Source organism: Lineus longissimus, chromosome 5 (genome assembly GCF_910592395.1).
Source record: "Lineus longissimus chromosome 5, tnLinLong1.2, whole genome shotgun sequence".
Classification (NCBI taxonomy): Eukaryota; Metazoa; Nemertea; class Pilidiophora; order Heteronemertea; family Lineidae; genus Lineus; species Lineus longissimus.
In genome coordinates this window covers 1,606,490-1,623,703 of record NC_088312.1, presented here as the reverse complement: position 1 = coordinate 1,623,703, position 17,214 = coordinate 1,606,490, and the positions used below count along the sequence as shown (strand labels likewise).

Below are 17,214 nucleotides of genomic sequence, written 5' to 3'. Positions count from 1 at the left end.
ATGCATTGTGTCCATAGGCTCTACTGAATTGCCTTTGAACCATGCCTTTTGTTTAGTGTCTACTGTACATGTATATATTCAATCTCCTTTGAACCATCAGTTGCGCTTATGAAAACAAGATAGTTCTGATGAACCCCCTTTGTCCCACTCTATTATTTTATCTGTGATGCAGCGATACAGGTGTACAAGTGCCAGGTATACATAGAGAAAGTACTTCTTTTGTAACCTGAGAAGAGCAGTTAAGGGGAGAATGTCCAACTACAATGGTGCTTGCCAAGGATGACTTATTCTGGAATTGTCAGTGATAGCGGAAGGAAGGAAGGAAGGCAAGACATTTGTCTGCTTTGAAAGGATTTGACGCTCCTGTTGTTCTCTCTGACTTATTTATACTGTGTCGATTTTAGACTGACTTGGATGTTACCTTGGTTGAACAGTTCTCCTGCTTCATTTACAGTAAGCTTATCCACAATTTGCTGCATATGCATATGAAATCATGGATTTGTACACTAGTTCTTTCACTATAGAAGGGTAAAGCCACATTTCTTTTGTTCCACTAATTTCTACTGTGGTGAACTGCCTGTTGATTAGAATCTCAATTGAGGTTGTCTTTCTGTTTGTGATCCCTTGGATGATGAGTATCAGGGCGTCCATTTGTGTTAAAATCTGTGGTGTTTCACAATCTCCTCTAAGGCGTTCTCGTTCATCCCCTGTTCTACTTGTTACCTTGGAGCTCCCTGTCAGTGGTATGAGGTCACATTATGTCCTACCCTTGTTGCCAACACTACAGTCCCTTTAAGAAGATGACGTCTGTACCTGATCCTGACTTCATCATGATTGATAGCCTGCCTATTTTCTAAATACTGGATTATGGTTTAGCTGTCTGGTATGTCTGGCTACTCTGAATATTGAAACCTGGTACGAATTGCCAATTCTGTTCAGCGGCAAAATGTATTCCAATCTTTGTGGTCATAAGAAAGTCTCCGTTCCCAGTTGCCTGCATGATTGAGGAGATTTAGTCCACAAGATTTAATATTTGTTGATAAGAATGTTTTATGTTTAGATAATATCTCTTTCACAATATTTCTTAAAGGATGTATGTTTTTCAGTTTTTAATTTCTAAAAATTTGTTTCTTCATTTTGAGCAGGAAAAAAAGTGAAAAAAATATTTTTGACTTTAAAATTTTTTCCTAAGTTCCGATGATTCTTGGTCGTCATAGTGGGGTTGTCGCATTACCGAAGTGGTCGCCGACTGGGGTTCCACTGTACTGTTCCTTAAACAACATTCGATACATACACTGGAATTCATCGGAAGCATAGACTGGCATTCACCCATAAATTCCCTGATCATGCTGTATCTTCTCTGATAGAGTGATTGGTTCCACCACTTGTTCACCACAGTTGTTTCGCATCTAATCTCACGGCTCTTGGGGTTTGCTCTCTCGGCAACATATGGCGGGAATAATCACTCTGGACACGGATATCGGATTTTGTGAATCACGAGTCCAAAGCTACTTTCGTGCAAGTTCGATGGACGGTAAACCTTATGGTGCTGGTATCTTCTGTTACACTTTGAATTCAAGGTTGAATTAGGCTACAGAATTCTACCACTCTCATTCTTTATTTCATGTTTTTGATATTTTTTTGCCATATTTGCAGCCATTGTTGGTATCCTCATCTAACAATTCACCTTGCATCATGGCTCATCTTCAATATGGTGAACCGCCTGTTTATACATTTTCTATCTCTCTGTGAGGCAGGTGTTTGATTTCTGTTTCTGGTTCAGCCTCAACAGGTTTCCCTAATGTAACTAACACATTCCACATCTGTATACTGTAACCTTCAAAGATTGCTTCTGCTAACCCAAGTGCACATAAACATGTAGAATACCTCCACGAGACTTTCAATTCAAGTATAGGAATCATTTAATTCACCAATATGAGACCAGTCTGGTGATTTTATTGCTTTGAGTAATCTTGGATATATCTTTAGCAGCAACTTAAAGGAAAGGATATTGTAGATTCAACAGCTTTAGGGTGAGAAAGAAGATTGACTTGTGGAACTCAGGATATCAGCTATGAGCTACATTTCATCATTGATATCACTGAAGACATTAAAATATATGGGTTCTGATGCCTGCAATATTGCTCCCAAACTGAATACTTGTGGATCATATAATTATTCAGCATATTCTTTGGTCAGTGATTGTTATTGTATGCAGAGTCTGATGGCTTGCCTGACAGAGCTGAATTCATAGACAAGAAGACTGCATCAAGGGATATTCTGGTGTAAAACTCTTCTGCTCAAATATCCATGTGATAATTGAACTCTGTTGATCAAGGACAATCATACTTCTGCTGGAATGAGATTTGGAGAATGACCCAAGATTCTGATATTGAAAAGCCCGATATTCCTGCTTCAGAGAGGATCATATCTAAAGATGAAGGATGCAAGGTATTTATATATGTTATCACATGTTATTTTGGTTGAGACCATACCCAGGATTGATATTCAACCAATCCCTCCCCTCCCCTCCGTATTTTTTGGTATTTGTATCCTTGGAAACGTTTTCAGTTCTTTTGATATTCCAGATCTTACCTAAAGTTTGCCTACCATAATAAATGTGGTCCGTTTGTACTCATCACCTTCGCACTGTCTGCAGAAAGAACTTATCAATGTTTTTTTGTGTGGGATATAGATTAGAAGTACCGCAGGTATACAGGTGGTTGTAAATCAAGCCACTGTAAAAAACTGACGTGATGATTTGTTCATTAGAAAGTAAGGTGAAGTAAGATGGGAGTTGGAGGGAAGTACGGCAACATCTAACCGATTGTAGCCTTTGATGTACGGAACTGGCCTCAGTTTGAGAGGATTTGAGAAAGCCAAAAACAGCAGGTGGTTTTATATTCAAAACTGATGGGTTGATGGACCTCTAAGGCAGGCTTCCTGATGCACTATTCAGGGTTGTTGTTACTATTGCTTGGGTGTAACCATTGCTTGTCATTTGTCGATGTCAATTTTGTGTTAATGTTATTCTCCCATCTATCCATTTCAGGTGAGTAGAGTCTTCTAAAACTTAAATCAAGATGTTTGATTCTTTAAATGGTAGGTCAAGTTTTGTTTTATACACATATTCTCTGTCAATGATCAAGGTGTCTTCCAGAATACATTCTGGGAATAATCAACCAAATGAGGTTTTTCGTCAAGGTATGGTCCATTTGTGATAGGTTGGGAATCAAGTGACAGCCCTACCAGATAAAACTGTGCATTTCAAATAAACTTCTGCCCCAACCTGCTGCCGCCACAGAATGCCTGAGCAATATTTACATGGTCAGAGATGAAGTGGACCGCTGTCGATTTGTCCACTTTTCTTCTCAGCATTCAGGGAGAAGCAGTGACAGGTTTCATTTGGGGTTGTTGATTGTGCTCTTCAGATGTAATGTTAGCTTTAGCATTACATCATGCATCCAGAGATCAGAGGAAAGTGGTTGATGTGCTCGTACACAGTAATATTGCATGCTAATATTTCAGGAACAACTGAGAAGATTTCGCCACACGAGACGACACACTTCCAACCAGATCAATAGTTCCCTTGTATGTGTCCAGAGGACTCTCCTCATAACCAACTGCAAGTCCCAGGCAATATGAATTGATCTACATGTAACAGTATTCAAGTCCGAGCCTGAAAACTATCACTTTCCTCCTCTAGTTCCCTTGTATGTGTCCAGAGGACTCTCCTCATAACCAACTGCAAGTCCCAGGCAATATGAATTGATCTACATGTAACAGTATTCAAGTCCGAGCCTGAAAACGATCACTTTCCTCCTCTATTGACCTGTAGGTGTTTGTGCAAGAGGATTTGAGGTGTGCAATCCATTTGGTAGTTGCTTGCTGCAGACTGCTTTTGTTATGAATCATTCTTACATTGTTTTCTCTGATAACAACCAGGTGTTTTGATGGAGATGAGATGGACTCTGCTACTGCCAGTTAAAGGTTTAGTGGAGTGTGTCCCAGTTGTTTCATCATGTTTAATGTTACTATTATTAACACACGTTTGTTTATTTAAAACGTAGAAATGCAGGTTGGGTATAATTTCCCCACATGTATCTTTACTATCTCCCATTCATATATGATAAGAATAGAAATTAGCCTGTGAAGGTATTCCACTTATACAATGGCCAAGCAATCCCCACATCTCAGTTTTCAGTTCTGCTCCCTCTGTCACATCTTATATTATGTCATTGGGCTGAGAAGTCAGGGCGATCCTATGTGGAGTTTGGTTGGCACTCTTCAACTATGGCAGTGTTGCTTCAACCATGTGATTTCAAGTCGCTTTGATAGAGCTCGTAGACGAAATTGTCGATCCAGTTCTGAGGCAAACTGATACAAAACTGATGATATGTAGTTCAAGTTTTCAACTGAATTTACACATGCTGGTGAAAGAATCACTAGATTTTGTCTTTGCAAAATGCACCAAATCAGAAAAAATGATGTCATGACAGGATGAAATTCCACCTTGATAAATAGCGTCGTAATTTTCAAAATTTCAATCAAGTAAGTACCTCTGGGAGTGTTCTGGTGTTTCTTACACATAGGCATGCTCGCATGTCATCTCTACGAAAGGATCTAATCTCCACTTTATCTCTCACTTGTATCTTGATTGGATTTTCATGTCAACAGCAAGATATTGGCAAAGATACGGGCAGCACTGCATTGAATGATTGGCGGTTGGAGACAGAGACTAGCATTGAGGCATTGTAGAGTAATTGGTAGATTAAAGGAGGGAGTGCTCTTGGCAGACTGAGATGTTGACTCGGGTTCTGTTTGCCAAGTATGATGGAAGCACGACAGTTGATGTCATAATGTCTTATGAGAATTCTTTGAGAATTAATTTGACAAAGATGGTATCGGCCCTTTGTCTGTTGTATGGTGTCCAGTTCCTATTGAGATATCATTCCCCGTGCTTTTAATTCCAAAATTTTAGTTTTCCAATTTGATTTGTTTGCCTACATGTAAGCTTACATATCCTTTGCAAGAATGCGTGTGTAGAATGCTTTGGTCTTTAATTATAATGTCTATGAGTGTTTAATCAAGGCGAGACCTAATAATAATCGATCACCCATTAGCTATAGTTACTGTGCAAAGCGCCATATTGCTTGAGGCAACATTCATTGATAAGTGACTGCTTTGTTGTTGATGGCGTCAGACAAGCAAAAAATTGTGATTTGTAAAAAGAGACAATGTTATTGATGAGAAAGTCGCTATTAATAGAGGGTCAATCAATTGTGTGTCGTAAAGGAGACGATAAGCTGTTGGTCTAATGGCCACCCTGGATCATCAGGTTGGTCAAGCCAATTGGTCAGTGGATCACCCTGGTACGTCAAGCAGAACTGGCTATATCGAAATGGCAGGTAAAAATGACACTTCAGGTCACCACTCACTCCTCTGGGTTCCCTTCCACTCAAGCTGATCTCATCCCCTCATTATCTTTGAAGTAATGAATTTCCTCAATTTGCCTGCTTTCCTTGGCTTGCAATATCCTGTATTGACCCTGGTGTGAACTTGTCATTTGCCTGATCGGCATTCATCAGATGATACTGATAGCCTTAGCCAATTGATTGGAATGGACATGTCAGTTCCTTCAGCCTTACCCCAATGCTCTATGATCAGGGGCCACTTTCATTACAGTTATGGGACCCTGACTTGATAGGGTGTCAGCTTGATATCCTTGATAATCACCTCGATTGGGGGCTTGATTTATTGAAGCTACATGTTAGGGAGCAGGTGTATTTCACTGAACTTGCAACTGTTTGATGCGGACTGATCTTTCACTCAAATCTGTAGAGCTCCAAACATCAAATCTTTTTTTGTATGGAGAGGGAGAGAGGAAGAGGAAGATTCAATGTGAGATGTTCTTATTGGTTGATACTCAACAAAATATTTAAGTTTCATTGACTCATGAAAAGTCACCAACACAGTTTTAGTGTTATTTCACATCATCAGTTACAGTGTGTAGCTGACAATCACCGGAACATTGTCGTTTTGAAAGCATCCGTGATGATTCAGCATCGATACCCCAAGCTGTGGCTAGCATCACAGGGTCATCCATATTGAAGTGACATCTCAGGGTCAGGGTGGCCATGGCTAATTAACTTTGTATTCTTCCTCAACTGGATTAGCTCTAATGGTCTTAATTATTAACTGCAGTCACTAATTGGCATAATTGGTTCATTATAATTGTCTGACATCCCATCATGCGATGGTTGTGGCATCTAATGACCAAAGAAAGCGTCATTGTAATGATGTTTTTGCAGGTTGATATGGACACTGGGGAATCAGAATCTGACAAACTGATAAGACCAGCGAAGAACACCATCATGGCCCAATTCACCCTTGCTTAGTTGCCATGGTATTGCGGCATCTGTGATAAAGAAATCACTCTCTAAACCACATTAGGACCAAAGTTGCCATGATAATTGTGCCCAGGCATTCCAACAACAGTCACATCAGCCCTGTGCGAGGATGGCTTTGTGTCTGTGAATTTTTTTTTGAATAGACATGGCCATTGGCTGCAAACAGTAGACATATTTACTCACAAGCTTCTTCCTATCAAAATATGCTGCTGAGAACCCATTGACCAGCCATAATATTGGTATAAACTAGCATCTCCTCTTGACCATGTATTCCTCTTTCTACTGAGTGTTAATCACCAACGTTTAAGCTTCGTCTACACCTGGTTCGGCTGACCTGAACATATCTGCAGTCTGGCTAAGATCTGTTCGGATGGTAACTTTCACCGATTTTATCAGCAATGATACTCGTATTGATTTTGAGCAATGCTTCAGAGTGCAGTGTAAAAGATTCCATGCCGGGACCACGTAGAGAATCGGCCGGCTTCTCAAGTAAGCTCGAATGGTGATTCAACAGTTGCCAGATCCTGAGCGCCAGAGATGCAGAATGACGCGATTACTACAGAATGTATAGGATTACTAATGGTTACTGTGAACCCGAATGACGCTAGGGAGACGATTTTTCATTTACCATCTGCGGGTCACGGAGAGTACGGAACGAGCAGGAGTTTCATTGGTGTATGTAAACAGTCATTGACGTATATGTGTGTTTTATGGATGTACACAAATTACCTTGGATAAATTTCATTGTTTCTCGATATTTCAACGCATGGAGAGGGATGTGGATTTATGACTAACCAGATGTCTCTCGCTGGGATCCTGTCTGTCTCGTATTTTCTCGGATGAAGGTGCTTTTTAAGGATTTTGTAATTACGTTTTTGTGAAATCTATTCTATCAAGATCATGTGAGAAACAATTGGTAATCAAGAGATTGGTGTGTACATGTTCATGTACATGACAAAAGGTACATCAACAACATGATCAGAATTGCTATCGATAACGGTGGGCGTAAGTGAGGTACTGTGTGTACTCATTCAAGAATGTGATATTTTGGTTGATGTTGATTAAGACATCACCTTGGATATTGAGTAGTCCATGGAATAAACTAAACTATCAGCAATTGAGTAGTGGCAACTAACAATCTTCAGGGTTGTACAGACACTCATACTAATTTATGTTTGCAACTGACATGTATTGTCTAGCCGTCAATCAGAATCGGCTCTGCTAAAATTAATTAAAGTTACTGGGAGTGATTGGGATTACTAGAGCTAGGATGTACTTGTCAGCAAGGACTGTTGGATATGATAGTGTGTTGTGATGAATGATTGAGTCAAAATGTCCTCGGATGCATCCGGAACTATTAATCACAAACAGGTAGGTTATGTTTCATTTTGGGTGATAAATATGCACTTGAATTTGTCGTATGGGAAGACACTGCTTCTGTTTATAATGTCAATGTTAAGATGGGCTGCCAGAGAAAAGGGTGGGGTGCAGGATTTGATAATAATGCATTGAATTAGTCATCCAAGTTACCTGCTTCTGTTTACATAATGTCTACATAAAGGTCAGAGGAGGTGTGGGTGGGTGGAGGGGGCAAGTAAAGCGTGTGTTTGTCAGTTTCATGTTCAAATTTCTATTTAATAGCAACATGAGCTATCAAACCTTCCTTCAATTGGTTTGGGAGTATATAAGGACTTCTAAGTGTATGGTATGAGGAAAGCACTCAATTGGAAGAAGAAGAAGATCCAATGGGTTGAGAAATGTTGTCCTTAGTAGAGAAAGTATCCTGCAAACAGGTGTCCTCTCCATTGAGGGAAGTTCCACTGCAGATGTTTTATGATTAATATCTCATTTGATGTCTATAATCAAACTGGCTGTTCATGCCCTTGTTTGCTTGCCATCAGCTTAGGTGTCAGAAACAAGCCTGATATCGGTAATGAAGATCACTCTTAGGAATTGGAAGGACTTCTTTCCTGCCTAATCTTGCGATAAGCCCCGAGATGGTTGAAGAGATGGTGTATCAAAATCACCACACAGCCCTGGGCCCTTAACCCAGACATCTGTAAGAGTTAACTTATTGGTTAATTTGAACATGCATCAGAGTACTTGCATCTGATCAGTAAGCATGCATGAAAATGTCTCCCAGATGCACAATAACACCAAGATGTGATTGCAGCCAAAAGAAAAGCAAGTCTAATGAAGTAAGTTATGGAATGCATTGCTTTCGCTAAGAAATGACTTCATCACCAGAAAGTAATAATGCCATTCTGCATTGAAACTTGAGAGCTAAACATGAGGAAATTGGATTTGGCCATTCACAGGAGGTGCGGACAATTGAGCCAGTTGTATAGCAACAAGTTCACTTGATAAATGGCGCTATTGCTTTTCTTCGGTGAAGTGATGGATATTGCGTTTTGTCATGCTCATGCAACACTGAGGTTCAGTTCATGTTAAGTTGGGACAAATTGTCTGTGCTCTATGTATAGTCTTCTGCACATAGTAAGCTCACATGCCATTGAATGAGTTATTGGTCATGCCTGAGAGACCAATGCATCTTGGAGCAGTTCCCATTTGGTGCTATGAAGTACGGAGGGACTAAGAGAAGGATGATAGTGAAGGTCACTTGTCTACTGTTTGATGTATCAGCCGAAAAGAGGCGAGATGTCCTCATTATACTGGAGGGAGATCCATCACAAGGGAATGAACGAGAGCCAACACATGAATCATACATGTACAACATATCTATGAAGTGCCTTTATATGGAAAATGCTTTGGGGTTCATACCAAAGGCACATTGGTGCCAATCTATGTCTGAAATTTTCACAAATGGATAGGTTCTTTGGATTCAATTTCAAATGTGAAGTGCCTCTTAAGTCATAAAATGCAACTCCGAGGTTAATGTTCAGTAGTTAGAGTTGGTAAAGCAATAGTTTGCAGTTGAAATCACACCAGTACCTCTGGGTTTTTTTTCTCTAGACTGTGTATTTTAAGCTTCGCTGTTTCCCTTGGGTTTCATGGTTATTGGACACATGGATGTGCTTGCAAGTTATGAGTCAGCATTGCACTGTGCTGCTCATGGATGCAGGTGCACGCATTGAGAAGGATTCTGCAAATAATCTATTACAGATGTGTTTCCCTCAACTTGGGACCTTAACGTTCTTCATCGAAATCCTCAGTCAAGCAGTGAGAGAAACAGTCAAGAAGTGAGAGATACATGTGTGATGCAAATCGTTGTTTGATGGCATTCAAGATGGTCTAAAATAGTTGTAAAGACAGTGGGTCATTGGCAAAGTTGTCAACAATCGGATCCAATGACATCATGTTTTTGACTCGGCCTTGGTTTTGATTTCGTATATAGTATTTCATGAAGTAATCTTAGATTTGTGAAACTCAAGTTTCTTTACTGCTGGTTAGACTGGAAGAAAATAATCTGTCTTTAAGATGATTGTGAGGGAAGATTGTGAAAACCTCTCAAGCTGTAATGATAATGTGGTGTGGGACATCCAGGTCAAGTTGTCACCAAGCTAATCAATGCTAATACCCACTTCAGAATGATTATTGGCAAAACCATGCTACAATTCCCCATGGTAAAGAGTCCCTCAGTGCCTTTCATTGTTCAACGTCCTTGATGAGATGTTTCTTAATGGTACCCTGAGGAATTTGATACCTCCTTGTTGTGAATTTGCTACGGTTGTGATGTGGTGATATTCATTAATTGGGGCAAGGACATGTGAAGAATGACACCACAGGGGTAACATTATCATTGTGAATGAAGGGAAGCAGTGCCAGGGATATACAGCTGCGAACGATTCAAAGGGATTGGGTTTCTTACATGAGCGAATGTTAGTTCATGACCGAGCATGTTTTCTCGGTCTCCTTGTTTTCTTATTACGTTATTTCATGACATTACAAACTGAAGACGTCATAGGTTTAGTAACTGGGAGTTAGGAGGAGTAGGGTTTCTAAAGGGCAATGTCAGTTCATGACCGGCCAAGATCGTGTTTTTCTGTTGTTATTTTCTTGTCATTCCCTGTCTGGAGTAAACAGAAGATGATATGTTGGTTTTGGTGTACCCACTGGCTACAGGAAGATACACTTGTCAGAGATTTTATTCTGGACTTATTCTGGACAGAATTTTTTTTAGATATTACATGTAATATAGAGCGGTACGTAAATTGGCTCAAAGTGATGTCAAGGGAACAAGATTTATGATGTTCAATGGCTGACAGTAATCTCATAGAAATATAAATCGTGAGAAATCACTGCGGCGGATTATCACGAGGCTGTCGTGATCGATTATACAGTAGGCGGCATTTCCATTGAGGCATTCGTGTCGGCTCAGGTGTGTCAATGAACCGGCACAGCATATTCTTCACCGATCAAGGCCGCAGTCCTGTGGCGGTATGCTGTTGAACAATAGGATCATTAACCTTGTCCCTAGGATATTCTCACTTGATGCGATGCGAGAAGATGTTTGTGTTGAGCGGATGCAAAAGTTGGTCAACTGATTGACATGGTTGAGTAGCGGGAGTATGACCATCGGATTTCAAACGGGCCTCCCATGTGTCAAAGGAAGGAGCGAAGACGTTTGTTTGTTGACATTTTCTGGATTATCTTTCTTGATTGATTTGGATGAATTCGTGTGCATAGTCGGAGTAACTTCATCAGTATTTTCTTTCAAGGAAATTTGGGTCATGTGATATTGAGAAAAGGTGGTTCTCAATGCTTCTCTCTCAAATTCCAGTGGGATGAATGTGTTTCTATCTCTCCTCAAGTCAACTGTAGGAATCCCTCTATTGAGCTCCCGTGACAGGAAGAGATGAAGGGCCAAACCTTACTTCATCTTGTTTTCTTCACTGCAGCAAAGTATGGTACTGGATATCCCATCGCCTTGTACAAGCACGTGGCCATTTCTCAAGTTTACGGATGGTTTGCCATAAGATGTTACTGAGGACATTTATAAGAGGCTCATCATCGTTAGTTTCCATTATTCTGTTCGAATTATAGATTTTCAATTAATCTTGTTTTCCGCTGCGGGGATCATACAATGCTAAGTCAAGGCGACGGCTATAAAGGATGGAACCATCCGCTGAATTTTAAGAATGTGTTTCTATGATTAATTGCGGTCGTAAGTTTAGATGTTGATGCCGCTTGAGTCATCATTGACGAAGGTGATAAAATGAGGGGTTTTATTGGTATGGCGCATGATTGCCGAGGCGGGCTGTACCTGCATGGGACACTTGTCTCCATACGAGACAGTGCTGTTTAATTGATGGGAGGAAAATTGCCTCTTAGATGCTAATTGCATGGGAGTTAACACTCTCTCTGCTGAACAAATAGTTCAATAGTTGTATTATTGAAACCTTGCTGGAACCGTGTGTGTTTGATCTATAAAGTTTTGATCAAGAAATTGTTTCAATGGTTTGTGAGAAGTTTCTATGTCTTGTGACTTCCTGCATCAGAAGTCTTTTCCTAACCTAAGCTAAGATGTGTCAAACCTGGTCCCAAGAATACATCAATTGATCTGACATGCTATTGTGTTTCCATCAAATTGCCTTCAATCAATTCTAATGTGCCGATCATCATGATCAATAAATGCACAGTCGTTATTGATATCTGTTGGAGCCAGTTTTCATGTCCCTCCACTATAGCAGAGACGAAGTTGGTGAATATGTGTACTGATTTTAAAGCTCATTAGGGCGGAGAGATTGGACTCAGATGATCGAATGCGGGCCCTTGCGTGGCAGCCAGCAGTGTTTTAACCACTGGCTATGAGGTTCCTTATGTTTAGTACCAAAATCGACCTGGTATTGTTCTTTGCATTTTCATTGATAGTTAATCCTTTCGTGTTGGTCCTTAGGTGACTCTGGGTTGCAAGTGAGCATGGCAGTTCTGTGAATTAAACCCACAAGACCTGGCCACTATAACAGTGAGGCTGAACCATTTCTCTGGTCTCAGTTCGAAAAAGATTTAATTGGTAACCACATTCTGCAGTCAGATCCAGTCTCCATTAGTTCGATGCATCAAGAGTCGACATTTACGCAGCAATTCCCAGCAGTTTAAAAAGGCAGATCTAGTTTTCTGGCAAATCAATGAAAATAGATTGGTTGGTGGCGCACAATCTCTGATCCAAATAGATGAAAACGTCAATGTCCAAAATAACTTCCATTTATCTCTTGATGGATCCACCAATAAGAGTAGGTCACAGATCAGTGGAGATCCTATAACACAAATAGATCCCCCTTGCTGGCCTACCCTAAGAAAGCTATATCAGTACCAAGTAGAGGACCATAATCATGTCGAGAAGTTAATGTCCATGTCCTCTTGGGAAACTAGGCCGATTTCTTCAAAGCAAATACAGCAAGCCTGTTGTCAGTGCTGAGCAGTCCCAGCCATCATCATCTCTTGTCAAATTCATCTCTGAGTTTGGTGGCTCTTGTGTGACAATGGCAGCCATCAATACCTAACTATCTGACAACATGATTACCCCATTTATATCAAAAGCTTGAGAGATGAGACAAGGAGAGATGATCGAGTGTTTATATGCTCGATTGATGTGGGGAGAGGCAATGATGCTAATGGCTCATGCTATCATTGAGAGAATTGCTGCATTAAAATGGTTTAGTTTGGTTTTCGGTACATATTCCTGCTGGGTTTATCCCAGTTCGTGCAGTGTTGTGAGTCAATTGAAATGAAGAAAGAGTCAACCTGCGGTCAGACAGCTGTCAGCCAAGAATTCTAATCAGAGGGGATTAAAATTCAATCTAAAATGCACATTATGCACTGAAGTTAATGTGAATGTTGGTTGTCCATTTCAGCACCTGCTGCCAGTAGCATGAACCTTTGATGATTCTATACCAATTGATGTATTGCATTCTCAGTAAGGATAGCCTGGCTTGGATAGGCTCACCTGTCTCTCTGGGTGGAGGCTGACTTGTTGGGGTACGTGGTGCAGCAGATGTTGATGGGGCCGCTGAAGTCAGAGGTGTCTCCGATGCTTCTCGCTTCGATGTAGAAGGCATCACAGGTGCAGCTTGAGCAGCAATTTGTGTCATAGTACTATGCCATTTCTAGCCAACTCTATGGTGAAGCTGTGGAAGCGGTATGTTTGTTCTTTTGGATCAGATGCCTTTGATTAGTGCAGTGTAGTGACTGCTGCCTATGCAGGGACAAGCACCAGGAGGTTGTGTCACCTCCCTCAGCTATCCTAAATTCAATCCCTTTCATGGTCAACTGAAAGATCACTATTGCCTGCTACATTTGAACTGATGTATACAGTTCTATTCTGACCAAGCCATAAACAGCTGAGCTGATGACCTCTTTATGGTAAGCCCCTTCTATCTATCTACTTGGCAATTCTGGAACATAAACTGGGATTACTCAGGACATTACCCGAAAGAGGTGCTTGGCTGGCTAGTGATTGACCGACTGCAAGCTCACATTGATTCTTGCTCCAGGAGTCTGGACAAAGTCCACATTGAGCCAGATCCAGAGTTTAAAAATGTTGAGGCCAATTGGGTTTCAGAGTGAAATGCCCATCTGGTTACAAAAGGCAAACTCTTGTTTTGTGCCTGATTTCTTCACAGGCACTGGTTTCTTAACTTGTGGTGTGGCCTTGTTCTGGTTACCAATATAGGCATTATCTCTCGTTGATCTCGTTAGCTCCACTAACGAAGATCATTAATTGTTCTTAAAGCAATTACTTCCCTTGTTCTAAGGTTGGAATTTGGAGACAGACTCCAGAAACATTTTTGCTCCGCTTGGCAATTTGTTCAATTTGTCAAGTTTGGCATCTTTTCAGAGGTTGAGAGGGTACTGCCCTGGACACCATATCATCATCAACTAATAGCGGGATGTATCAAGTCATTCCTTGATGATGATCGACTTTTCCGAAATTTGACAGTTATGTGATCAATGTGATTCTGTCCAATCTTGTGGACAGTATGTAACATTTAACATTTTCAAATTTGTCTAAGATGATGCTCATCAGGTTGATGGATGGACGGTTGAGAAGTAAATTTGACTGTGACCGCATGGTTTAAGGCTGACGATGTCCAAAGGATTGAAAACCAAGGACTAAATTTTAAAGATCTGTCATGTATTGTTATTGTTGATCAGGATTTGGACATACTTTGTTAAGTTTGAGAAAGATACTGTTTTCAATATGGCTGACCTTTGTTAATGTTTGTTGAGTGTATCTGTGATTGGAATACAGCTGTGATTATCACTGGATTACTGGACATTGAGCCATGACGGCAGTGAACATTATGAACGGGATGTTGTGGAAGTGGGACAAGAATAATATACATGTTAAAAAGGTAAGAAATGGTTGTCTCTTTTAATAAAAGGGTGTGGCTGTGCTTCTCATTGATACATATTATTGGAAAATACCTGTAAATATTGCATAACTGCGAGGATTCACCTGCTCAAAGAGGCTTGAATTGTAGCCAAGTGGCTATCTATAGAATGTAAGTCAGAAAGTAAATAAGGATCAGCCTTGAAACATTTGTCTAAAACAAGTAGGCCTAGTTAAAAACCTAGAATCAGATCAAGGACCAAAACAAAACTCATATTTTATATGAATAATTATCATGACGGTTTTCTAAATCGTATAATAGGATAGTTGATATATTAGGAAACAATACTTATTTAACTGAACTATTTTTAACAATGAGGCAATCCGAAAATGAGCTAATCAGCTAAAATAGTATTGACCGAATGGTCTACTATGAAGAATAGGTTAAAAATAAACCAAAGTCATCTCGCCGAGTTGCAGGGTATCAAAGGTTGCACTATTTGAACTGCTGATGGTCCCTGTCATGATGCCTGGAGCCCTATCAGATCTTGAATAGCCCCTGACATCAACCACCCCCTAATTGACTGGTTAAGGCTGTTCAAAGCTGCCATCATTTGTGTGATAATTCTATAGTGAGGAACCCTTGATCTGAGGTGGCCTATGATTATCCAGTTGCTTGAGTCAACATTACTCCTGTATCAGAGAGGAGGGGGAGGCTGTTCATAGCCATCTTCACAACATCCTGTCGCTCCTCCTCTTGCTAAAAGCTTTTCAGTTGAATAGACCCTGTTTGTGCTTCATTAGTGTGGTATACTGGTACTCTAAGGAAAAAAATAATCACCTCATAGCTTGTTTCTAAAAAATGTGTACATGTAGGTTTTATTGTTACATTGTTCCAGTATTTCATCACATAAGGGCGGGTACTGGATATCAGGTCGGTGGCTGATCTATTGCTAGAAGGCTGAGGTACCAGTTAATGAAAGGGGGGGGGGGCAGATCTTTTGATGGAATGTCAATGATCGGCCTGACAAGCCATCTCTGAAAGTGCTCCTCCAATCAATCTGTTTAGCCCCTAAACCTATCTATCTTGTCAAACTGATAGCCATCTCACCAAATGGTTTAACCATGCCAGCCAGTCACCAACGAATGTCCTCAAGGAATACAAGCTGCCATGTAGTCTGATCTGTTGGTTGGCCAGGAAGGACTCAAGGCAAAACTTTATAATATCAAGATATTGATTGTAATTTGAAATGGATGATCTTGATCAACCCTTCAAGGTATTTTGATAAACAAGTATGACTACTATAATATTCAAGTTGATGGCTTTTAAAATCGTTTTGCTAGGCTTGTGCTCGAAACAGAATTGAAACTTGATTCTCTCAATAATTACATAGAAACGATGGATGGAGATGTCGTGGATATCAACAAATGTTCCCCTTATTCATCCTAATTGTCATTGATTGCAAGGTGAATTAGATTTCTCTAATGAGTACTTTGTATCGAGGACACATGTGGGGTGATTGAGTACTCGGGTATTGATGTGGAGGTGGACGACAATTCAGGGTAGAGTCTAGGATGATGAAGCGTGTACACAAGACATATATGGTTTTTAGATAATACCTCGGTTTTATGTCAGGTTGGGCAAGAAATAATGGATGTATTCTTGTTATTGGTCATGCCTATAAAGATATTGAAGTTCAAAAAACGCCCCGTGGCAGATATGGTGATGTCATCGTGTTCACGGACAGGATGTTGATGTCACATACAGTGAAGCAAATTGAAGCATCTGATGAGAAGGTAAATTAGTCTAAGGTCAAATTGTAATCCACAACAAACCACATTGCACCAGATAACCATCCTCTTGATCAATCAATATTCAGTTGTTATGGCTTATTTTTGTCTACTAATTAACAGAATTAATTAAGCGGAACGGCTTTCATTGATAAATTCTCAGAATGGGTTGGTACTCTGCTCATATCGATCAGTTGGTTAGTAGGTTAGAATCACTTTCCCATTCAGAGAAAAATGAGTGTAAATCGTGAAGTCATGACAGGTTATCAGTCCAAGTGGCGGAGGGTGTCATCAGCATTCAAATGAGAAATGTCACCATGATGCCTTTATGCACAATGGACCAGTTTCCAACCCCAAGAGAATGCCATTTGTAAGTGTTATTCACACTCTTGGGTCAGTGGGTAGTTTTTGCTTTGCCATCTGTATGCTGATCGAGTTCTCTTCTGAAATGTTAGGAACCACTTTCCTATTTGCTTACATTCAATTTTTTGTCCTCATGAGGTGACTTAATGCTAATCATTAGCAACCAACTGCTAGCAAGGCAGATCAGTGCATGCTAGTGAAGAGTGGCCATTACTGTGGGCCATTTATCTGGCTGATGATAACTGTTTTATTGCCCATTTGGGCAGATGTAGACCAACGCTGATTCATTAATGCCAACGTCATTCAACCTACATTTTTGTACCTTCAAGGTCATCAGTAATTTATGGATTAACTCTC

At 40.3% G+C, this 17,214-nt stretch overlaps 1 protein-coding gene across 2 annotated transcripts in view; it reads left to right on the top strand.

The window, feature by feature from the left end:
- The window catches only part of LOC135487501 (neuron navigator 3-like), a 239,950-nt gene that overhangs the window by 65,552 nt on the left and 157,184 nt on the right, over positions 1-17,214 (top strand). The window contains exon 1 of one of the 2 annotated variants that reach the window (XM_064771228.1): positions 7,699-7,781. The exons of the other annotated variant lie outside the window; for it this stretch is intronic. Within the exon in view, the coding sequence (XP_064627298.1) occupies positions 7,743-7,781 (39 nt within the window). The 5' untranslated portion in view covers positions 7,699-7,742. Of the gene's footprint in view, positions 1-7,698; positions 7,782-17,214 lie in introns of those variants that run through there. 2 annotated transcript variants of the gene reach the window in all.